This window comes from Agelaius tricolor, unplaced genomic scaffold, assembly GCF_023055355.1.
Source record: "Agelaius tricolor isolate 1412-34295 unplaced genomic scaffold, bAgeTri1.0.p SCAF_16, whole genome shotgun sequence".
NCBI lineage: Eukaryota > Metazoa > Chordata > Aves > Passeriformes > Icteridae > Agelaius > Agelaius tricolor.
The window spans coordinates 3,898,542-3,923,976 of record NW_027269276.1 but is presented as its reverse complement, the minus strand read 5'-3'; the positions used below and the strand labels follow the sequence as shown (position 1 = coordinate 3,923,976).

The 25,435-nt window shown below is 40.9% G+C and overlaps 1 protein-coding gene and 1 pseudogene across 2 annotated transcripts in view; both read right to left on the bottom strand.

Moving 5' to 3' along the window:
- Window positions 1-5,564: 5,564 nt before the first annotated feature.
- Window positions 5,565-25,435, bottom strand: part of LOC139596756 (protein FAM169B-like) — a 38,874-nt gene continuing 19,003 nt past the window's right edge. Inside the window, exons 4-9 of one of the 2 annotated variants that reach the window (XM_071441262.1) lie at window positions 23,428-23,513; window positions 21,726-21,900; window positions 14,976-15,158; window positions 12,496-12,624; window positions 9,798-9,868; window positions 5,565-5,949 (exon numbers count right to left, since the gene is read on the bottom strand). In XM_071441262.1, the coding sequence (XP_071297363.1) occupies window positions 5,728-5,949; window positions 9,798-9,868; window positions 12,496-12,624; window positions 14,976-15,158; window positions 21,726-21,900; window positions 23,428-23,513 (866 nt within the window). In that variant the 3' untranslated portion in view covers window positions 5,565-5,727. Of the gene's footprint in view, window positions 5,950-9,192; window positions 9,329-9,797; window positions 9,869-12,495; window positions 12,625-14,975; window positions 15,159-21,725; window positions 21,901-23,427; window positions 23,514-25,435 lie in introns of those variants that run through there. The other variant, XM_071441263.1, reaches the window with a different exon arrangement.
- Window positions 7,690-8,827, bottom strand: LOC139596758 (crooked neck-like protein 1; annotated as a pseudogene).

Genomic DNA, 25,435 nt, shown 5'->3' with positions numbered 1-25,435 from the left:
TAGAAAGACATAAGGTCCCTCCCTCCCATGCCCAGCATGGCAGAGCAACGTGCTTTGCAATCTATTTGACAACTCATGAGGATATTACCTATCCAAGTGCTCGTGTCTTTGATGCCTTAACTGTTCAGGCAGGACATGCTAAATATCATCTTGCAGAAACTTCTGATGTCTACAGGGAGCAAGACCCCTTCTTGACCTTTTCTCTTGCTATTTTGCTGGTTTTGTTCTGTGCTTCTTAGAGCTGCTCCTCCATCCCAGATGCACAAAAGGGGTCAAACTAGCAGAGGTGGCTTGTGCCAAAGGCTTTGGCTTCTGCCAAGAGACACTTTAAAAGGAAGATATTTGTGCTTGTGACATAGAGCAAAGAGGGACAATGCGTCTTTCACTCCAATTGATTTACCCATCAACCTTCTACGCAAACAAGGATAAAAGCAGCATTTCAGTCTGTATTACAGCAGATGGGCTCTGCATGCAGCACAAGAGAAATAGCTTTAAAAAAGATTGAACCAGCCCCAAGATCTGGAGAGGGCGGGGGAATCAGAAGGCTCTTTTATATCATGAGGCTTGAAGACAGCATTTACCAAAAGGCATCGTGGTTAAGATACTTATCAAAGGCTTGGATGAGAGGGGACATGCCAAGCAAGGAGAAACTCAGAAAATTAGTCAGTTCAACTAATCCTTTTAGGAAGGGTCTCTGTGTTCTCCGTCCCCACTCCTTGCAGAAAGCTGGGACAGGATTACTGGTTCCAGGTAGGAGGGTTGAAGGTATGCTGCACATCTGTATCTTTTAAAAGCAGCATGAAATTAAAGCCATTAAGCCAAGGGCACAGTGCTGACCAGAGGGCACACACAGCTCTGAAGTGTTTCTCCTCTCATGGTCACTGACCTTTAACATACCACAGCCCAGAGAGGCTGAGCTATTAATTTACAAATCCAGTGTTGGTGAATGAATGCCGACATCCCCAAATGCTCTCATCATGGTGAATGCAACCTCTGATCTCCTCCCTGAGAACGCAAAAAAACAAAAAAGAAAAAGTTGAACTTCATCTAAGTGTCAGGTGGCTGGGAGAAAAGAATTCTTCCAGATGGAGTTTATTGATCTTCCAAAAATGGAGCCTTCAGTTTAAATTAAAACCAAAAAGACTTCTTAAAAAAACAACACCAAAAAAAAAACCCAAAAAAACCCCAACAACCTTCAAAAGAGATAAAGTCAATAAAGCCTAATGCAAATAGAGGAGATTAAACTGTGACTTTACCATCAAGCTGGACTGAAAGAGGAAACAAATAGCAAAGCGGGCTAATTACAAACTCCTAATTTGGTTTCCCATGTACTTTAATTTTATTGCGTGTTCATGTGTAATAAGGAATACATAAAGGACATAAAGACAGTAACAAACAATAAACTATAGAGGGATGCATTCTTTGTTTATGCAGCAACAAAGTTGACAAAGCAGAAATTCAATTTGGACATGTTACTTTCCCCTTTTTCTGCAACATTCTTAATATGCAAATGTTAAGAAGTATCCAGGTCGATGAAGTTTACGCTGTTCCCTCCCTTCTTCATCCATAGGAAAGGACACTAAAATGTGAATATCAACATCCGTGATTCTTTTCTACTTTTGCACCCACTTATTTGGCAGACTTTTGGATGGCTCACTTCTCAGAATCAAGTCATACAAGTCAAAACACTTATTGAGTGTTCATTTCTATTCCCAAACATCTAAAAATTTTGCACAAATGAGCCAGAATCATCTGCTGGGAAACAATGAGATACAACACAAAAAATCATACCATGGGTTCCTGATGAGACAAGAGTACAAAGGGGCAAAAACTGGGGGCAATTTGTATTTTGTGCTACTCTGACCTCACCTGGATTTCACAAATATTTGAAAAAATCATCCTGGAGCCCACTGGAGACAAATGAGCCTGAATGCCAAACACAAGACAAGCTTTATCACATGCCCATCCTCCTCCCCGAGGAAGCCAAGCCAGCCCGGGATGCATTTAAACCTCGGGCAGGGTCTCCAGCCCCGAGAGATGACGCCAAAGTTCCGCTGTGTAATGGTGCCATCTCGTGGTACTGAGACGGGGGACGCTGAAAGGCTGCATTTTCAGTGCACACATCACAAACCAGGCATCAAAACAGATTGGTTAAGTTTTACCAGTTATGACCTTACCAAGGGCTTGGTCACCCAAAAGCACAAGAGAATTCAGTGATGATTTTTAGATTTTTACAGCCACAGGTCACGGCAGCCCCGCATCGCTCAGCGTGACCGGGACCAGGACAGGGGCTCTGATGATGTTCCTGCTTCTAAAAGGAATTTGAAAAATTTAAAATCTATCTGAAAGGACAAGAAGAATGCAGCGAGGTCAGGAAAAACTGCCTCACAGAGGCAGATCCAAAAACCAGGGCTGTTCACTGATGCCATGACAGACCACAAGGTCTCCATCTCCACATTTGAAAGTCTTGACAGTACCAGAGCCACAGCTCACTGTTAAACAGAAAACCAAAATCCATCACAGGAGTCTGAAACAAAATTAATTCAGACTAAAGAAACTGGATGCACTTGTAAAGATAAAACTTTAGAACAACTTGCCAACAAACATTGGGCAGTGGGAAATCTGCCACATCTGAAAATCAAAACTGCCAAATCAAAACAATCCCTCTAAAAAATGGATTGTTTCAACCAAAACCAATGATTTTTTGACACAGCAACCATGCATGAAATTGTCTGGCTTACATTATGTGAAACATGACAGATTAACCTAATGAAATTTCTAGCCTTAAAATCCATATGTTTACTTGTCTTGAGAGCAAATCAAATCCTTTTTTCAGTTGGCACAAACCCACCAGATGACTGCTAACATTAATTTTGATGTTTAACATCTTATTTGCAGGCCAGACTTCAGTGTCTCTGCTTGTAAGAACCACAGACTCAAACTCCCTCTCTGCAGATCTGCCACCCCTCTCTCACTCACCTCCTTGTCTCCAGAGCAGAAGCAGCACCATGTCTCATCATGACCAAAGTGTAGATTCAGAAAGACAATAAATCTGAGCTTTTGAAAACTTTCCTCCAAAAACTGGAATGCTCTTTCAAACCTTTGCCAACTTTTTCAGCACACTGAAACCATCCTATCCCTATGTAAATTCAGATTTGTTTTAAATAAAAGATCTTCCACTGAAAGAAAAAAATGTGTTTGTGCTATTAGGTGTGGTTTTTCTACTCTGTTCTATTGAGACAGTGAAAATATTGAATTTGTTTCTGCTTCAGACCCTCTTAGGATTCTTCTGATCTCATCGAGCAGTGCTTCAGACTGCTAAGAATGAGTTGAAGGTCCAAGCTTCTGCATTAATCAGATAGCTTAAAGCACTAATATAACAAAACAAAAACAAACAAAAAACAAAACTCAACAAAAACAAATAAACCAAAAAAAAAATCAATATTCAGACTAATTGTTCTGTAAATCAGCATTTCTGAAATAACATGGAACAAACTCTGCCCTCCTGGAACCTGTAGCCATGGAATTTAATACAGTTAAGTAAGACTTCAGAATTCCTGGCTCTAATTTTCACAAGTTTTCATGAGAAGGATGATCTCTGATTAGAGAGAACCAAGCACCTGCCACCACAACATCAGCAAATGCACCTTTACTTACCTCAGCTGTCATCATGAGAATTCCTGATACTTGGAACACAGAGAGATACTCAGAAAACAAAAACCTAATAAAATCAAGGAAGGAAGTTAGTGCACAGAGGAAAGAAGCAACTTTTCTGTGAGAACAGCCAGAAGTGGTTGCTAATGTAGCTGTGGATCACTGGCCAATAGGTGAAACAGAAATTCATTTTGGGAATTTTGAAAAATTTATGGTTTTACCCTCTAAGTAAAAGTATCTCCAGATATAGAATGCATTTAATCTAATTAGTCATCTGCCCATTCCAGACAGTACCTTATATTTCTCCTTTATCCTCATATAAATTCATTTAGAGTTTCCTGGGGCCTTCTTAGATAAAATTTTATTGAAAGACTTAATTCAGATTAAAATTCTTAATGTTCCTCACTTGCTGGAACAACTCCAGTTTTCCTTACTCTGCCACTATAATATAATGAGCAAACTGGACAAGAGTTCAGTTTGTCAGACCAGTGCAAGTCCAGATCAGCTTTCATGAGCAGAGATATAATAATATTCTATAATATTTCAAAGCAACTGGTATTGCAACTCTTCACAAATTTTTTTTGAAGCATGTATTTAACCATACCTTTAACAAGAATATAGGCTGTTCCACAGGAGGACATGGAGTTTCTAGAAGTCTTCACAGCACACTCCTGGTGACTTTTTAACAACCTTAAGATCAACTGACTTTAAAGTTAGTCCCAAATGCACTTTCTTTGCAACAAGAGAACCATAGCAACATGATTAAGGCTGGCACACGATCCAGTGTTTTAATTCTCTTGGCAAAAACTTTTAAGTTCCAATTATAGCATTTCTTCTTTTTTTTTTTTTTAAGAGATGCTTAGGAAGGTCTGATTTCACTGTGTCTCAGGCATATGGTTTACAGAGCAGCTCAACAGGGAAGGAGTTACTTGGATACATGAATAAATGCTACATTAAATCGCATCCTTAAACAAAAACAGGGTGATGGGGCTATGTGCAAGCAATTATGCTGTACAGGGAAAAAATATACATCTCTACAGTGTACCTACAATGCCTGCCCACAAATCTGTCTCCCTGGAAATGCTGGATTCATTTCTGGGAAGAAACAACTACCTCTCCTTGTTCCAAGGCAGCCACTTAAGAATTACAGGTTGCTGGATCTGTTCAGGATTATCAGGACCCTCCTGCTGTTCACCTCCTTGCAAAGCCTTCTCTGCCTCTGGACTAAAGATCTGATCCTTACGAGTTTCACCTGAAATTCATTAACACAACATTCAGGCTTTTGAAATTCCCCACTAGAAAAAAAAATATATTCTAACACAAAACCAGCCTGTGGTTAAAGAGCAAAATTTCTTTACCAAGCCACAGCATGGTAATCTAGTGATGTTATATTTCCAAGTTAATTGAATGCAAAACATAAGGAAAGAGCCTACAGGAAATAAAACATGCAATATAGAATCTACATGAAGTTTTACACCCTGAGCTTGCACACAGAATTATCACAGTGCCTGAACTGAAAAGCAGTTTAATGCCTGTAGCTTGTTCACTCTTCTTCTCTGCACCAAACTTTTTCTGCATGAATGGCCTTTGTGTGCCATCCTGTCCACCACAGGGTTTAAGGCAGATTTTTCTGCTAGAAAAGCTCAAATGAAAGCAATTCAAGATCAATTGTTCGCTCTGAAAGGAAGGTTACAACTGTCATTCTGATACCAACGTGTGTTGTGGTATCTCTCTTCCATAATGCAGGATGTGGTTTCCATAGAAATATCTTCTTACATCAGTACCTACAAGCCCTCCAATTATTCCCCTTTGGACACCTCATGCAATCCAATAAAATCTTTTCAGAGCAGGGAAATAACCAGGCTCAGCTACTACTTAATTACTTGGTGAGAAGAAAAAGAAAAGCACACTTAGTAAACAACAGCTTTATTTAAAACAAAACATAAAATGAAGAAAACGTACTGCAAAAAAATTTCATCATACCTGGAGAAATTTCTCCACTGTTACAAATTAAGAACAGTCAATTACAACTTTTAAGATCATACTGAATTTTGCTGATTTCTGAAATTGCAATTATGGTGTAGTTTTAAATTGTTTGGTGGCCTTTTCTCCATCTAAGTCCCCAGGACCTTCTCTTTTCCTGAGTCCTTTATGTTGCTGAGCACCACCTGCACTTTGTTCCAAGTTCTCCTCTTCAGGACCTTGAGAGTTGAGAGTCTCTGCTGCTGTTGTGTCTTCTTCTTTCTCCATGGCATCTCCTGCCACTTGCCCAACTCCAGGAAAGCAGTCAACACCCTGAAATTAGAGCCAAGACAGAATGATCAGCAAATTATAAACAAACAAAATAAACAGTGACTTGGTCCTAACATCAAACACTTCTGTTGACCACGGCTGCCATAAACGTGCAAGGCAAGAAACTCAGCTGCATTTTTTGTCTAGAACAGCTTCATTCCTGCTGCTCTGCCTGCCTTCCCAAAGTGCCAGCATAAGGAAAACTGGGAGCACAGGGAGCCTTGATCTGGCTGGGTGGGCTCTGGAGCCATGGCCACAGCACACAACAAGAGCGTGCACCACAGGGGCTGGAGCCATCACAGCTCCCCTGGGACACTCAGGGCTCAAGGAAACAAACTGATTTAATTGTGTGGCAACCAAAATGTGCTGGGGAAACAACCCCTGCAGCTCTCTGTTTTGCTTCCACTCATCTCGCCGTTTTCTTTATTACTTGAAAAAGCTTCATTCCTGTGATTTGTTTTCTCAGATGCATGGCTTAGGCTTCATTTAAACATCACTGCCTGTTTTAGGCCTAAGTGCTAAAAAAAGCTAAATACAGCCAGATCTGCAGCTCAGCAGTGAGATAAAATAATTAGGACAATAAAGAGTTAGGCCTATTCAATCTGAAGTCACACTCAAGCTCCTGCACAGAAAAGATCACAAGTGGAGTTCAGAAAGTTATTCCATATGCAAACACGGAATTCACAGACTCACCAGGTTGGAAGAGACCTTCAAGATCATCAAGGCCAACTGAGCCCCCACACCTCGACTAAACCATGGCAGTGAGTGCTGTGGAGGCCCTGGAGGAGCTTCTCCTCAGTTACACCCCATTGGCTCCCTCCCCTGTTCCTATGCCTGAACATAGGTGCTCCTGAGGCTCTCCCTCCCTTTTCCCTGATTGAGCCTCACCTTGATACTGCCTGGAGACCAAGGTCAGACGGGAGGCCCCTGGGGGAGAGAGCAGGACCTTGGGGGCAGTGTGTGTAAGAGAGGAGAAGATCTCACCACGGGGCTGAATTAAACATCTATGCATATTATGCAAAAGCCTTTTTTGGCTTCTTTACCTGGACTTTGCTAGCAGCAATTCAAGCTGCAACAGAGTACCACATCCATCCAGCCTTTTTTTAAACATATCCAGGAATGGTGACTCCACCACTTCCCCATGCAGGCCATTCCAGAACTTTATCACTCTTTCTGTGAAAAACTTTTTTCCAAATATCCAACCTGTATTTCCCTTGGTGCAGCTTGAACCTGTGTGCTCTGGCTCTGTCAGTTGATGTTTGGAGAAAGAGACCAACCCCACCTGACCACAGCCACTTCTCAGGGAGTTGCAGAGAGTGATAAGGGCACCCCTGAGTCTCCTTTTCTCCAGGCTGAGCACCCCCAGTGCACCCACTGAGCACCTACTGAGCTCCCTCAGTGGTTCCTCACAGGGCTGGTTTTCCCAGCCTCTCTCCAGCCTTGCTGACTCCTCTGGACATGCTAGAGTGTCTCAATGTCCTTCCCAAACTGAGGGGCCCAGAACTGGACAAAAGACTCAAAGTGTGCCCTCACCAGTGCCAAGTACAGGGGCAGAATGACCTCCCTGCTCCTGCTGGCCACACCATTCCTGATCCAGGCCAGGAGCCATTGGCCTTCTTGGCCACCAGGGCACACGGCTGGCTCGTGTTCAGTCAGCTGTTGACCAGCATCCCCAGGTCCCTTTCTGCCTGGGCACTGTCCAGCCACACCATCCCCAGCCTATAGCATTGCAGTGCTATTGTGGCCAAAATGCAGGACTCAAGCCCTGGCACAGCCTGGCCACTGCTGTTCTGTTTTTTTTTGGTTTTGGGTTTGGGGTTTTTTTTTGGTTTTTAGTAAAACAAAAACAAACAAAAGACAAACGGTCTCGGCATCCATGCTGCTCTCCACCAGCCGCAGGTAGTCCAACCACGCATCACAGCTGTGGGGGTTTGCCTTCACCTCCTCATACTGGAATCTCCTCTTGCTGACAATGACGTCCTCAATTCCCCTCCTGTCTCCAAACTTCTTCTCAAAGATGGTGTAATTCTTGAGGAGATCCCGGGCATCCTGCTTTGGAATTCTATCCAAGGCATACTTGTAGATAACCCTCACTCTTTCAAATTCTTTCTGCTTCTCCTCCAACTTGGCAAATGCCACGTACAAGTGCTCATCCATGCTCATCCTCCCCAAAGAACTCCACTGCCCTCTCATACACCTTCCTGGCGTGGGCTAAGTAGCTGTGCTTCTCCTCGAAGCGGGCATGCTTGATCCAGTTCTTCACACTGGGGTGAACAAGGACAAATCTCTCATAAATGCTTCGTGCTCTGTCCACCTCTTTGTATCTGAACTCGAAGTTGATGTAGGAATGCCAGGCTTGCTCCTCTGGCTGCCACTCCATCCACCGTTCAAACACCTGGCGTGACCCAGCAATGTTCCCCAGCATCTCCTCCATGTACGTGTACTTGTACCAGAACTGGTTCACCCTGGGCAGGGTGGTGATGGCCTGGTCCCAGATGTTTCTGGCATGGTTTACCTGGCGGTTCTTCATCTCCATCTCAGCATATCCAGAGGGTGACATTCCTGTAGTCCACATCCAGGGCATGTCATAATTGGAACGGGCTCTCTGGATTTCCTTCAGGCTTTCCTCCCATTGTGCGTACTTTATCCAGTTACTGATAACAGTCCGTTCTTATGTTATCTTCAACAGTCCTCCTCTTCCAGAGTTGATAGTCATTTAGCTCTTCAACATCTGCTGCAGTGGTGGTGGGAGAAGCTCCAGCTCCCTCTCCTTTGCCTCTCTCAGAAGCTGCTCTGCTGTGATCTGAACTTCAGCAGGTGCCTTGTTTTTCACCTTTGCCACTTTGGGGATGTGCTGCTTCCCAGGCTCCATAGATGCCATCTTGCTGCCCTGGCCCGTAGCTCTCCTCTTCTCCCAAGATTATTTGCAGCAATTAATTTTGAGTTCTTAACTAGATCCTATAACCTTAACTGCAGCAGTTCTTTAAAGTTTAGAAATAATTTGCTCACAAAAAAAAAAAAAATTTACTGCTCAAGCAAACAAAGTCAGAATACAACCTGACACCCTGTGGGTCAGGGTGTTGGCAGCAGTCCAAATAAATGGTGGCTGCAGCTCTCCTGGAGTGACAGGTGTGGTTCTGTTGTAGCACTGATCCTGTAGAAGGATGGAGGTTCCCTCTGAAGATCCAGTGGTGGCACAGAAGTGTCCAGTCTTCCTCTGGGAATCCAGTGGAAAAAGGCTGCCTGTGGTACTCCAGGGCTCAGATTATATCCAGGTGGGAATGCTTGGCTCCTCCCCCTGGGCAGAGCATCTCCCAGTGGGATGATGTAATCTCATCAGTCATGCAGGAAGGCTAAAGGGGGCATTAACAGAAGATATCTCCTGGAGAGGGAGGGAGGATGGGTCATGGAAGAGATAAAGAAAAACTGCCCCATCTGGTTTTAACAGATGTTGATAGAATACACCTGGTTACATCTTGCAGTGCAATCTAAGACAGTTAAATACTACTTTTCTATGTTGTAAGATATATAGCTGTTTTCTTTTAAGAGATAAAACAACTCCAATAAAACAGCTGTGATGAAACAATGACAAACACCTGTTTGTGGAAAAAGAAGACACAGTGTGTTCATCCTTGGTTTTGTCAAAGATTGTATTGCTTGTTACAATCTCTGTTGTTTTATCTTCCACAGATAAGACAGAAGAGTCAGTGATGATTCTACATTATTACTGTTATTGATTGTAAGGTGTTTTCCTTTGTTTCATTTTACTGTCATAGGTACATTACTGTTTAGAAAGGGAGAAAGGCACCAATGGAAAACAAGGTTATAAGACGGCGTATTAGTTACTGTACCTTATTCATCTGGTCTAATTGTCTGGGTTTAGTAGCTGGAGTCTTCTCCATACAAGAGCCCACTTCAGCTTCTGGAGAAATTGGGGGAATATTTTGCCACAGAAAGAGATTAAAAAGGAAAAAATATTATTATATTTGCACAGCTATTTCCATTTAAAAAACCACCAGAAAAAGTCACCTGACTCTCACCAACAATCCCTCTTGCCTTGTTTCTGTTAATTAACCAAATCAGATGGCCCCATGACACTACCACAAAAAACTAAGGTGAACAACTATACTAGAAACAAACTGTCTGTGGGTCTTGAAAGTGCTGCTAAATAGATAATCTGTTCTCCTCTTACATGTAGAAAACCCATATCCCTTTCTCCAGAAAATACAGGCACTCTGACCAATTCTGATAAAGAATTATATGCAATCACTTGAAATTTATTTTAATTCTTCTCAGCCTGCTTGGTTCTGCATTAGCTTCACATTTACATGCTTTATGCATATTACTAAACTACTTCCAAACAGCTCTGTTCACTGCCTGGTAGATTTAGCAACCACGACCAAACCATGTGAAATGATTTCTGTTCCTCCAATCAGCCCCAGAAGAGAAATGTCATTATGTTCCTGTTGCTGAGACTATTTGATGAAACTAAATCTCCTACATTTTTCAAACAATAAGAATTATTTCAGAATGAATGACTGCAGCTATGTGTGACAACATGCTAAAAAGCTTGATTTTTATAGATATATGTGCAGACAGAAATGTGTGCGTGTGTGTACATGCCTATGTATCTGTGCACATCCAAACTGAAGTATCAGCTGCAGCAGAGGGCTGCAGTTTATATGAACTGCCACTAGATGCAGCCACACCACCTTGCAAAATTGAATATTCTGACCTCAAGATTACAGAAACCTGTTTTGGAATATGTATGACTGTAGAATTCCTACAAGAACATTAATGGTATTCAGTCCTGACTACTGGTGTGGGGAAAAAAACCCATAATATGAGCAAAATATTCAATTTTTCTTCTCAGTAATTTTGTTCCAAAACACAGCATTGCACAGCATTGCAAATGTCAACAGGAATCTAAGAAATCAGAGCAGAATAAGACTTGTCTATTTTCACAGTTGTTGCCATAGATCCTGATTGGAGCTGACAATATTGAATTACATTGTGTTTTGCTTTCTGCATAACAGAGAAAGTAGGAATGAAGACCTTATTCCCAAGAGACACCCCTAAAGATAGAATCATGTCATCATAGAATAGTTTGGATTGGAAAAGACTTTTAAAGGTCATCTAATCCAATCCCCAGCAACAAGCAGGGACATCTTCTACAAGACCACGTTGCTCCAAGCCCCATCCAATCTGACCTTGGACATTTCCAGGGTTGGGGCTGCCACAGCTTCTCTGGGCACCCTGTACCAGGGCCTCAACACCCTCATAGTAAAAAATTATTTCCTTATATCTAGCCTAAATCTATTCTCTTTTAGTTTAAAATCATTATCCCGTGTCCTGTTGCAACAGGTCCAGCTAAAATCTTTATCCCCACCTTTCTTACTGTCCCTCTTTAGGTAGTGGAAAGCTGCAATCAAGGCAGTTCCCCAGCCTCATGTGTATTTTTTACTGACAGCAATTCTGGTGGAATGATATTTCCCCATTCTTTGGGTCATTCATCTATTTGGTTTTCTAGAAGATGGCAAAAAAAATAAAGAAAAAAGAAAGCATCTTCTCCCCCAGGATCTGCTGAGTTTTGATCTGATTGTAGTTCTGTTCAGTTGCCATTAATAAACTTCACTTAGCAAGATTAAAGGTTTTGCTGGTTTAAAGCACAAGGAACACAGATATAATGGCTTCAGAGGAACCCAGCCTAGGGCTAAAGTCTGACTTAACTCTCCTGTGGGTGCTGCAGACAAGATGAAACGTGGTGTCTCAACAGAAGGTTCCTGAGCCAAAACAGAGCAGGATGGATGTGGGAAGGCATGGGAGAAATTTGCTGCACTTCCAGAAAGAGACAATGTGTGCCCTTATTTTGGAACCCAGAGCTTATCACAGCTTGTGGTCATGCAGCAGAGGGGTCTGCCTGGGTCCTCCAGCCACCTGAACAGATTACATCAACAAGATTCCCATATGAACTGTCAAAAGGTTTCCCCATTCTGTCACTATCTTTTGTGAAGCAGGCAGAAAATGCTCCCAGCAAAAAGGATTTACCCTGTAGGAGAGTACTTGGAATCTTCCAAAACCCATAATGAAAACCTTTGTGTTTCCATCCAAGAATGGTATTGGCAGCAACTGAAGGTAATTAAACACACTGCCCACTGGCCATACAAATTTTTTCTTTATAACAATTTCAGAGAAACAAACCCCTGTCTATAACCCAGACAATGTGTTGTGCAACAGGGATTTTTTGGGCTAACTTCTACCCTGCTCTAAGTGCACTGCAACAGGAGTTCCAACCACTTTATGCCAAGGCTGTGCTTTGTTCAGGATCTCTCAGATGCTCTGTGGTTCCATTTCATTACCTCATAATTTCTAAGAATTGTCCTGTTTACTGTGAAAAGATGAGGAAACTGGCCTTCACACTCAGTAGTTCCTCCATGTGCAAACAACAGAGACATCACCTCTCCATGATCACTACCTAACCCGTGGTTACATTTCTTATCTTTATAGAACTATAACACATACAAGTTCACACTGCTTGTTTTAACTCACTTCCTGAAGGGGATGACTCCATCTGAATTTTTAACCAGATATTCAGTCGCTGGCTCCAATCTCCTGGTGCTTCCACTTCCCACAGCCGCTTCTGCTCCTCAGGATGAGCCTGCAGGAATTTCTGGCATACTGAAAGGAGAAACCAAGGGGTAAAAGTATGAATGAGTGAAAAGTACATTGGAAGAGGGAGCATGTTCTATCCCAGAAATTCTCTCAGACCTACTTTCATTAGTTCCTTTAGAAATCTTTCTTCTCCCTTCTCGTCTTCTTCCTCTTTGTTTTAGCTGGGCCTTTTAGGTAAAGTCTATGTGAAATGGCCTCAACACTCATGAGTGCATCCTGCCATCTGCTTCAATCTAGATTATTTCCTTGTGAGTGCAGAAATAAAAGACTTGAAATTATTTGCTAAGCACCTTCTACTGGCACTGCAGCACAGAACAATGTCCAGACAATCAGTGGGTTTCACAGCAGTGTGGGGTTTTTTACCCTCACTACTCTGAAAGGAAAGGGGCTCCTCTATCTTCCAGCTTTGGCCATTCAGAATGCTACTTCAATTTCTGTTTATAAAGAAAAGCTCTGCTTCAGTTTGGTTTTGGGCCAAAGTCACCCTCCTTTTCACTACACCTACCCTACGCCCCACTGTTAGGTTCATTTATTTCTTTGGATGTGGAAAAAGAAGAAATGGGAAGAACCAACAGAAAAATTACAGGATACATGTGACAGATGTACAATTACCTTTAAAAACCTTATTGCCATAGATTCCTACCACTGTCAGTACACACTGACCATCCAAAAATTTAGGTCTGCTTATGTCATCAAACTGAAGTATGTTCTATTTAGTAGTATCCTTAGGATGTGTGCAGCGTCAAGAGGAAGCCCACACTGTAGAACAAACAGTTCAAAACATTTAAAGGGCATTTTTCAACTTCCCTTAACCACCATCTTATCAGTTGCATCAACTGCTCTAAGATAGTGATCTGTAAACAACGAAATTACTGTCATTCTCTGTCCATTGTAGTTCATCATACTACAGAATGGGTCATTTATCTTCAACATTCAGTTGAGTTTAACAATGGGATGTCGAAACAAAAACCCTAATTCTGGTATGTAAACATTTGCCTTACACTAATGAGCAGATCGAAGACATTAATTTTATCCAAGGATATCCAGATTAAATTAATCATTCCAATAAAAGCTACTAAAACTAACATATATACTAGAATCCAGGTATCTATTACACAGCTTTTTTCCTTCCTTCTAGGCCTCTACAGCAGCTTAAATACCATTTCCATGTTAAATAAACTGTCCACAGCTTCAGAGATTTCAGTGCAGAGATTTAAATGTTGCATTCATTTGTCAAAGCATGAAAATGTGGTTCCAAGGAAATTAAAAACAGACAGTGACTTCAGTACGCTCAAAATTTAACTAACAGTATTTGGTATTTTTATAAAAGTAAACCTAATTAAAACATGATGCAAGTCAAATTTATTCACTATTAGCTCTAAACTTAATTGAGACAAAAGCAGTCTTCCAATATATTGCTAGTGTTAACACATAAGAAATGCAGCTTTTTTCTCCAGGCTTTCTAAAGCCCTGAGGTCCGACAAAGGAAAAATGGATATTATTGGGAAAAGAGAAGGAATGCTGTCAATACTATTCCCTCCTGAAATCAGTAGCAGTACCTGCTCACGTGCTTTTGAATACATTCAAGGGCACATAATAACCAAGAGAAAGAACAGATGGGGCCAAAATTTTGTTGACACTTATTAGAAAATAACTGGAAAGCTGTAAGTCAATCAAAATATCTCCCCAAAAATGATGGTGAAGACTGCACCACATAGAGAGCAATCTCAGAAAAAAGTACTTTTCTAAAGAAGACACTTTTATAAATAACATGAGCACGGATTTTTTTTCTGTGAATTTTACTAGCAAAACCAGAGTTTTGACCTGACGACAGAGAAGATATATGACTACTTTGTGATTTTTTAGAAGTGACAAATGTTCAAAGACAGTTGATACAAAACAAGTACTGATGTAACTGTATGACTGAGTAGAGCCTGGGTATTTGGCTTATTAAATGTAATTTCTTAAAAATGCAAGATCTACCAGAGCATTATGTGCACAGTGTGGGCTTGACAAGATCTTATGAGTCTTTTCCCTGTGGTGTCAAATAAAATGTGTAAGTCCCTGTCTAGGGCAATGACATAGTTCTGAGAGAGAGCAAGCAGTTCTAGGAACACAAACTGTCAAACAGGCACCATGAGTTTTGTGCTTCTTGTTGTCTTACATAAATATTGGCCTACCTTTCCACAGGAAATTCCAGATGGCTCCAGAAAAGGAACCATTTGCAGGCAAACAACAGTTCAGTTCAGACAAGGGCACTGAACTCTTACAAAGTGAGGACAATCTTCCCAAGACCATATTGAAAATTATACATTATACATGACCCTTACCTAACGTGTCCACATCAAAGGATTTACCTTGATACATGGCAGCAGAAATAGGGCAGCTGATCCCCAAGGCATCCTCAGCCAGGAAAGACTGACAGAAATCATGCAACATTTTCATCCCTAGGCCACCTCTTCTGTACTTTCTCTGGACAAATATAGTATCCAAAACTGGCAGCAGGTAACACTGACTGGTTGTACCACCACACAGGCTCCCTGAAAACAGACAGGGAAAAACACATCCATTTACAAACAAAACTGGTATTGGTGCACTAACTGCTGTGTGATTTCAGCCACACACACTGCCCTGGTACCTTTCCACAGGCTGTGAGGATGATCCCAGCTGGAATGTACTTGCACAGACAGTAAAACACTTCCCAGGAGGATGATTTTTCCATGAAATGGAGAGGACCTGCCTAACGTGGCTGACAGGTCTCACCAGAGTCTTTTCTAGACTGATTCTTCATCATCACATTATCTTGGTACACAGGCAATGTATATAGGAAAGCTCACTGCAAAGATTTAAATGGTCTAAAACCAGAGATATTAATATTCTGAATGTAATGTTAGTATACTCTTCTAAAAAAACAACTGAGTGGTGCATTTTAAGAAAGCACTGTAAGAGCTCCTTTATAAGTCACTCCATTTCTACTGAGTGATAATTTATCACACATGTAGGTGCTTCTATTCCATCACTTGAACTACCACCATCAGTGTTAAACCAGGGGTTTCACTCAAGGACAGTCCTTGCTAACAAACACGTTAAGTCAGTTAACTGAAATCATGGGGTCATGACATAATGCTTTACATGTGGACAAAATACGGACTCAAGCATAAGCCTCCAAACTATTAAAACTAGTTCTCAGTGAAAATTGTCCAAATAACCCCAAAACACAGAATCAAGGGATTTATTTTGCAATCACAAATCACAAACTCAAACTGGAGTCAAGAGAGAATTGATTAAGAACAGACATTCAGCCTCCAAAATTTTGATGTTCACCCTAACCAACCTAGGGTCCTATTGCTGCATGCAGAATACCCTAAAAATAGAACTTCCAACTACTTTACTGCATAAGCACTCAGTTCTGAAATGAATAACCAACATCAGTTCCCCAACCATCTACATACAGATAGATGTTTTTTCTATACATCCCCATTGAAAAACTTCACAGATTTATTTTAATTTCTAGAAAATATTTATGAAGATTTTATGCTGCTTTTGAGCACGTGGCAGGTTAAATACAAATGGATATTCAGGCCTTTGTAACAGAAAATTGTTACATTTTCATACTTCTTTCTACATCTTTCTTACTACTTCCTAGTGGACCTGACTCAGTCAAGTTTTCAGTGTTTTGAGACATGAAGCTTTCGTCCCTTCACTAAGACCTATTTCACAGTTTTATCAATGTCCTGTTGAATGCATGTTCCTAAATTCCAATAAAAGACTTCTATTTAACAGATCCTTTGTTTTTTTCACATTCCCACAACTGTCTTAAACTGGGGTCTATTTCTGCTCCTTTGGTTGGTGTCCAGCACCTTTCACCAATACTGGACAGGCCTGACTTTTACTACTCTCTTTTCTAGGATGCCAATTCAGCACAGCATACATGACTATTTTTAATTCTAGACCTGCTTTGTCAAGTTCACCATTTAGCAAGAATCCAGATCTCACAGACTGAGCCATACAACAGGAGTATGTAGCTACATAACCATCCATTCACGTCTTGATTAAGCTTGGTTCACTCCTGCTTAACCAAAGTGCATGCTTAACTTCAAACACATGTTTCAGCACATTGTTGGAAGAGAATGGGCTCTGGTGGTGTTTATAACCTTTCAATATTTGTAACACATGATGGTTAGTTACTCTTTTTGTCATGAGCCAAAAAATTGAGTATATCCCCGGTCCCATTGTTAGCTGCCAACCCAACAGAGATGTCAAATTCCAGCAGAATTGCACCATACGTTCTAAGGGACAAAATTTTTCTCATTAAGTCTTTAAGAATCCCTGCATGTTGCAAGTGTTCTTTTAAGTATATTATTATCTCATATAGTTTGTCTCCTATAAATCCTGATGAGAGTGCTGTGCAGCAATCCCAGGAGCTGAGTGATTTATGTCTGAGCTCCTAATTTTGTGTTGAGAAGATGACAAAAACTTGTCATGTCTAAAGGCATTGTAAATAAAGAAACCATGAAGCCATTCTTCACCTTGTCCCTGGGAAACACACTAGGAGAGTCACAGCCCACAGGCATTTGAAATAAAATAAACAAACAAACCAACCTTTGGAACAAAGGCCACTTTGTCCCTGTTTCCCATCAAATAGCACAAGGTTACAGTAAGCTAATGGTGGCCCGGAGGTGGCCACTGGGCTCTCACGCATTTGGTTGAAAGGTTTGTTTGGAACACACAAAGTTTTGAGGTGAAGGAGGAGACAGGGAAAATAAGGGCATTGGTGATGGAGAGGGAAGCATTCATGCAGCTTGCCCTTTGAAAGCCTTTGATCTGCTTGGTTAGGTCACGAGTGCCAAATGACCAACTTAGGAGCCAGCAAAATGGCAAACAGATATTACAAGGGCAGGAAAGCAGACAGCCATTAGCATTCCCAAAGAGCCACAAACCAGAAAAAAAAACAATCCGGTCCCCACATCCAACAGACCCAAACAAAACAAGGTTGTGCACACTGACTATTTCCCTGCTGAACAACTTGGCTTGGCACACACATGTTTGGACAGGCCTGAGCACTTGTGTAAAGGGTGGGGAGTATTTCTGCAGAGCAGAACCCAAGGTCAACCCATTGTGTGAGTTTGTATGTGAGAAGGCGAACAAAGGTTTTGGCTTCAATAAAATTAAATGAATTCATGTCTGGACTGGTATGTAGCCATTTCATTTTCATTACAGCCAGAACCTTCAATCCACCTCAGAAATGCACATTAAAAATATTATTGCTAGCAAACAGAGGGAGACAAAAGCAATTATTCAACAAGATTTCAGCTAATTGTCTGTCAGGTTAAATTCAACGCCGATTTTTTTTTTTCTGAAAGAAATTGATGTAACTGATGAAAAAATAAAATCCTGTTATCTTTTTAAGGAGCTCTTTCTACAGGATAGCACCTAGGCCACCAATATCAAAAGGCATTTCCAAAGGCTTGTATGAAGAAAGGTGTGAAATGAATTTGAGCTCAGGAAGCCACTTCCAAGGACCATCTCTAAGGCTCTGGTGTAGGAAAAAAGCAGAGGTAGGGCCAGGGATGCTTTTTTGCCTAATCCATGTCTGCTTAAGAGTTTTTGCAGTCAGGTGTTCCCAAACTGTGACTTGTGGAGCATTTCTAAAGAAAGAAGAAGCCAACGATGCACTTACTCCTGATACACCTGCATGTTTTACAGCCTTCTCAGAGGACTCTGTTTGGTTAAGGCTGGTTTGACTCACATCACTCCAGACTTTTACTACTAAGATTTGTCAGGAGGGAAGGGACAAGCTTTGACAATCTGACTCTTTTGTTTTTCATACCGCAGACAGCTTGGTCTGCAGCTGGGCAGCTCATGTGTGTTACAGAGACAGTAATACATAACAGTAGGGGGGGGGAAAAAGGTCTATAAAAAGGGGATTTTGTTCTGGTTTGTTCTTAAAAGCACTAAGACACTCCTGGCTCACTGCATCCTCCAACTTTCTTGTTGATTTATTTGCATCATGAATCTTCTACATTCTCCTGGCATTTATGTGAAGGTGGTAAAGTCCATTTTCAGTAATTACTAGTCCTCAGTAAATAAGAAAGGAAAAACTTTCAGGGAATTACATGGTCTCACTGCACAAGAAACAAGTGTCAGTAACCGTGGCAATTAATCCTACATCACTTAACAGAACACATTCTTTCTGAGGTTCTCACACAGAGCATGAAATAAACACTTTAAACAACATAAAACAGATCCCAAACCCCAAGTATTTAGATGAAGGCTTTCTGCAAAATATTTCATATTCATATTTCATTTTCAGGTTGCTGCCTGCAGAGGAAGGTACAGGAAGAGGGAACTATTTCCTATTGTACCTTTAAGTAGCTCCATTTAGTGAGGTCTAACTGCTCAGCTGTCTGATACGGAAGCCGCTGACATAGATAAAATTGGAGGCATTTATCTTGGCACGTGACAAAGTGTCTTATCAGCCTCATTAGTGGCTTAGTACATCTCATCAATCTTTAGTATACCCAGTGGTAAATGCTGCATGCCTGTCATTGGACAGGAATAGGCACATTCCAGAGAGGCCAAGTTGATGATCTGTGCAGTCATGAATAAATTTTGCTTTAATAAAGGTGTCTAATGCTCACGAAAAGTGATAGCCTTGAAGAATGAGACTTCTGCTTATCTATACAACAGGTGCAGGGTGGCCAGTGCCAGAAGTGGCCAAATTGTCTCAAAACCTTGACTTGCAGTAGTTACTGCATCTCTGAGCAAGGCGGGTGCTCAAGACCATCTGTGCCTCCTTAGCTGGACTATTAAAAGAGATCCAGTTAAGGATGGTCATAAGATGGATGGAAGCATGGAACTGAACCAAAATTACCGAGTTCACTTTGTACAGGCCACCTAGGAACTGGCAAATGGAAATGACATTACAGTATTGCCAAGACAGTTAATTGGAATCACTGAAGTCCATTGAAAATTTAGTTTGCATAACGACACATTAAATCTGTAGCAAAGATAGAACAGACTCACTGTTCCTTGGTCACCACTTCTGTGATTCACCCAGAAGACTTATGTTTGAAAGAGCCATGCTCCACAGACCTTTTCTGGCTTATTTGCCTCCACTGAAGCATGTTTTTTGTCATGCTGTAGATAATGAAAAATTCACAGATGAGAAATACAGTTGAATACAACATCAATATGAGAATCTCAATTATCCAGTGAAGAAAATCAAACTGGAAAGAATGGTCAGGTAATTGCAGAGCATGGAAATAGAGGGAATCAGAATCACAGGGTGGGCACAAAGGAAAATAATTTTTTCCTAGGACAGAGGTCCAACACAATATAAAGTTCTGTAGTTAAGCTGCCTCTACTAAATGTTCTGACCAGGACAGTAAAAGTAAAAAGAACTTATATTATGATTTTAAAAAATTAATTATGAAAATATGTAAAACAGCCTTGTGAAATATAGCTTCTGAGTGAAGATATTTATCTTAGTCTGTTTTGGGGCTAATAAATCCAGGGCTGTTCTAAAAAGTAGAGAGAATAGAATCAGCCACAGCATGGCTGGTATGAAATTGAAATCACAGAACTTCAGAAAGAGGAATTATTTTCTAAATGCGTACATCAAATAGCAAAAAGCAGCAAAAACAATCAGCTTCAAGCTTCCCGAAAAGGCTTTGGCAAAACACTGCAGTAATTTGTGACACAGGCCAAAAACTAACAAATATAGCTGCCCAGAGAAAAAAAACACTGGCAAGAAAAGGCAGATGCTGACAAAGCTGGACTTGAAGGATTTGTATTTTATGTGGACCTGGTTTAAAACCAAACTGTGACTCTCAACTTACTCAGAAACAGTTTCAACTTGGCTAATACTCCACCCATAACAGACTACTGTGCACATTCATTTCACTGGAGCATGAATCATTACAGCCCCTACAAGTGTTTCTTTCCAAAAGCTTTGCTCAGGAATATTTATGGACTTAAAGGAAAATGCACTTGTGTTTGGCATTACAACCAGTTCATCAGCATAATCAGAGACACAGATCAGAGGCTGAGTCCTGATTCCTCACTGATGGTGCAGCAGCACCAGCACGGTGCTGTACAAGCTACACCTCCGTGTGTATCAGGATTTTTCCATCCCAAGGAGCAGAACATCTCCTGTTGTTGGCCTTTGGGATTGCAGCAGAGAAGGCACCTTCAGAGTGCCCTCTGGAATCCAAAACAACCCATCTCTCAAGCTGGGTTTTTTTCTCCCATTTTGGATGGATGGCTATTGAGTCCTGACTTGGACAATATTTTACTTCCAAAGATCCCACCTTCTCTGTGTTTAAACTTCTGGTATCAAGGTGATTCCCATGAATCTTGAGCACAGGCTGGTAACCAGCTCCCACATGGGGGCACAGGCTCAACTGCATAACTGGAGTTAATCCAATTAAGCCTCTTCCACTCCAGACTGGTTAACAGCAATTATTTGCATTAATACAGACTCTGTGTTTAATAAGACCTTTACTAAAGTTAATAAAGTATCCCTAAAGAATTAAAACACATTTTCTTTTCTATGCCACTTAATCAATTAATTATGAAATCAATTAATCATCATCCTTTAAACTGGGAGTACCACAACTGCACAAAGCATTCCAGGACTGATCTAGTGCACACACTTTCCTCTACACAACCCAGCCACTGCTCCTCACACATGCAAGGATCCTTTCTCTTCTTGCCACCTCCAACTCCTATTATGTTTATCCACTGGGAACTGCACTCCTTTTTCAGGTATCATTCTTTACAGGATGCAGTTCTCCATCCTGTGGATAGGCCCTACATTCTTTGTTCCTAGATGTACAACCTCCTACTTGGCTGCATTAAGCACATTTTATTGGAGTAAGCCAGTACCTCAGATCAGAATGGGGTTTGGAACTATCCTGTTTAAATGAAAATAACAAGGATGGCTTCCAAATTCTGGGAAGGTTTGCTCCCCAGATTAATTCTGAGGGAGATTTCATATAAAAATGTAAATGAGAGCCAGGATTATTTATACTGAAAGATAAACAAAAGGATTACATTTCTAGCTATTAGGAACCAGTGGAAATCTGTCTCTAAAATGACCTTACCTTTCATCTTGACCGAGTAAAAGGCAGCAGCCTCGCCGTTTCTCCAGAGTATCTTGGCACGCTCAGTGGCAGAGTGAGGTAGAAAGAATGCATCATTAGCTGAACTCCCTTCCAGCATTCCAAAAATAATGCAGTTCAGAACAAAGAGGACAATCCTCTCTCCAAATGTCTGGACCTAAGAGAAAAAACAAAAACAGACCAAAGAAAAATGAGGCAGAGAATAGTATTTTGCGTCTCATAAAAGGTTTCAAAATCAAAAGAGGCTGGGAAGGAGGAGGTCAGGAAACACATACACTTAATTTGGGGAAAATACCTCCTGAGTTGGTTCAGCTACAATAACAAAAATAGTTTTTCCTAGTGTTTCACTCTATCCAGCGGGCATAGAATAATTTAGTAACTATTTATAAAGCTTTGTCACAGAGAGGAATTCTAAAGAAGCCGAAGTATGTTGATTGCAGTCACAGATTTGGAACCAGGATCAAGGCAATCTAATCCTACTCCAAAGTGAAAGGAAGATTGGATTCACACTGTGGGCCTGGTAACCTCTCCCCTATTACCTGTGTTGCTACAGCATCGAAGAATTTCGTGGGCCAGCACCTTACTGAGTTAGACACTGTACAAAACAGAGAGTGGTCTGTCCCAACCAGCTATAATCTAGGTGTAACATGAACAATTATTCTGTGCTGAATTCTTAGGAGACAAATGACAGGACAGGGAGATGAAGGAATATAAAGGAACAAGATTATATTGATCCTCAAGGTAAAAACTGCTGCCAACAAGCTTCACACGAATGCTGAAAAAGAAATGAGAGTTTCCATGCGTAATGGCAATTTACCTTTTAGCAATGAGCTAGAGGGAGTAAGATTTCTATTTTCAGACATTATTTTCATTCTCTGTTGATACAGAGATGCTTGAAAGCCTGAAGGTCTGTGTCCCTGCTCCAAGTTCTATCTTGCAAAGACTGGTATCTCAAAATCCCTCCAGTTCAGTTACCCATAAAAAGCCCACTTAATTCTGCATATAATTAAACACTATGTGTGACAGGAAAAGATGATAAAGGAATGGAATCGTTAAGGACCAAAGATACTGAGAGTTGGGTAGGAAACAAAACTGACTTAATAACTTCATGGCAACACAAAGCTGATATGCAGCAGGCATCTGACTTTTTGGTTGCAAACAGACTCCAGGCTACCCAAATCCTTCAAATTATGAAAAAGTAGTTCTATCTTACCAAGATAATTTATTTGGAAAAAGACTTATGGATATAGAAATGACTAAATAGCAACCATTTCATAAAATGAATACAATATAAACATTATCCAAGGGAAAGAAATCATAACTAGCTAGATAAGACATTGTTCCAAAGGGTAGTAACACCTCCCACCAGACAGTTAATGTGAGAAATTATTGCTAATGTAGTGATTCAGTTTATGATTATTCCTTTAGTAGGCAGTGAGGGTAAACTAAAAACCAAAGGAAAATAAATCCCACAGATGAATCATAAACTGCATGCACAGAATTGTTTAGGGAGGGCTAATGTGCATGTCGCTGTGTCCTGGAGACGTGAAGCACTTGGTGAGCCACAGAGCCCAGATCCCACAGGTTCAGAGCAGGAGCTGCTGGAGACCAAAGACAATTCCATATAATTGCTCTGGCTGGGAAGCTCCAGGGTAAAGGCAACTGTTCAAAATAGCATCCTCACCAAAATGAGCCCATCTCTAGCAGGATCGGCTGTCTTCACAACATCTTCCACAGGCCACCAGCGCTGGCTCAAATAAAGTGCCAAAACTACAGAAACAAAAACAGGGAAGCACATTACCCAAAAATACAAAGTAGGTTCTCAATTTTTCCACAGGCAGCCTCAGACCTACTTCTCCCTCCAGCTGACTCCAGCCTGTTCTGCTGTGAGACAGAAGAACAACAACAGTATTTCAATTTCACCTCCACATCCCTTGATATCCAATTTTCAGTACTGCACGAGGCATCAAGTGAAGGTAATTTTTCTCAGGAATTGATGTGATTTTGGTGTGACAGCCTGTGTTCCATATGGATAAAGCACTTCCTGCTTAATACTAAGTTCAGTAGCAGAGTAGGTTTGAGTGGCATTTGGGACAGTGGAGCTACCTGGATAAAGGTTACAGTTTTCAAGTTTCTTTCAAACTTTCCCCTGCCCACACACACATATTTGCATATATTTGAGTGCACATATTTGCACTCATGCAAGTCAAACATGAAAATTCTCATATCAGCTTTATCAAACAGCTTTTCGGTTCTCTCTGTGATTGAATTTCTATCTATGGGTAGCTTTAGAGTACAGACTCCTAAATCTCTGCATGGACAGATATTTTCTGAGGTTCAAATGCACACTGAGAGGTTCCTATCAACAAAAGACAGACATAGACACACATAATGAGATACACTTTTGCTTCAGGGCAAAGTGTATCAGCAACCCACGTAAGTCAAGTCCTCATGTAGGTGTGATGTAAAACTTGCACCCCACTTCTTCCCATCCTTCCTCAATTTTTCACATTTGCAGGAACAAGTATTTAAACCCTACTCCTACATGTTCATCTACAGAATTCATTGCCTGCCAATAGATTTACAAGGAAGAGACTTGAAGCAGCAACAATGACACTGAAATTACTTCCAAGCCTTGTTCAGAAAGAAAAATTTTGACATGGGGTCATTTCAAAGGACAGAGAATAAATTTCAAGGGTTTAGATGAGGTTTTGGAATAAAAACAGAAATCTGATCATTTATGACCACAAACACATCAAACAGCAAATATTTCAGCCAAAAGAACTCTTAGTATCTGCACACTGGTGACATTCACCTAAAGTACCATTCACCTAAAGGCCATGATTTCAGGATTGCTCAAGAACACCAGTATCTTTAGTATCTCCAAATAGGGCACCTACCATGTCCATTTTTATATAGAAAGATAGAATACAGGAAGAATGCTGCAAAGAGCAGCAGAGAGTTCACATGTCTTGAGTCCTAAAAGAGTGCTCCAACAACTGGCTCTAACCTACCCGGCTAGGGACAAATATAAGAAAGTTCAAAACCATCTCTGAGTTAGAAACAAATTCACACACAAGGAAATGAAATTACTTTAAGGACAAGATCCATCATTTACCTGTTTTAGCCTCAGGTTACATGACTGTCACTGATGCACACAGGTTAATTTCCCCTTTTGCTTCAGCCTCTATCACTCCCTGCTGGTTTTAAGGCTGGAGATTCAGCTTAGCTAACTTATATTTCCAATAAATTATTAAAGCATGTGCCAAAAAGCATTACACTTTGTGTGCTGGGTTAACAAGGAAGAAGTATTGCACGCAAGGGCAGATGCCTGTTTGCAGCAGCAGACTCAATTCATTAAATATTATGCACTTACTTGCATGGGATTTTCATATTCTTTCTGTGATGGATTCAATCTGTTCCCTCAAACCCTTCCCTCTGCTTTCAAATGCAGCAGCCACTGCTCCATTACACATCCATGAAACATGCAGCTACAAAGGGAGCTGAGTCACACAAAGGGGACATATTGGGCCAAATGCTGACTTTAATAAGAGCTGCAAAGAGGTTTGGCTCGCAGTTCAGACATACAAGACACATAGTAAAGGTCAGAAAAGTTTTTAAAAGCTTTGAGGAAAACAGGAAGATGCATAACCATGTTGGAAGGAGTTGCTTTTATAGAACATTTACTGTGC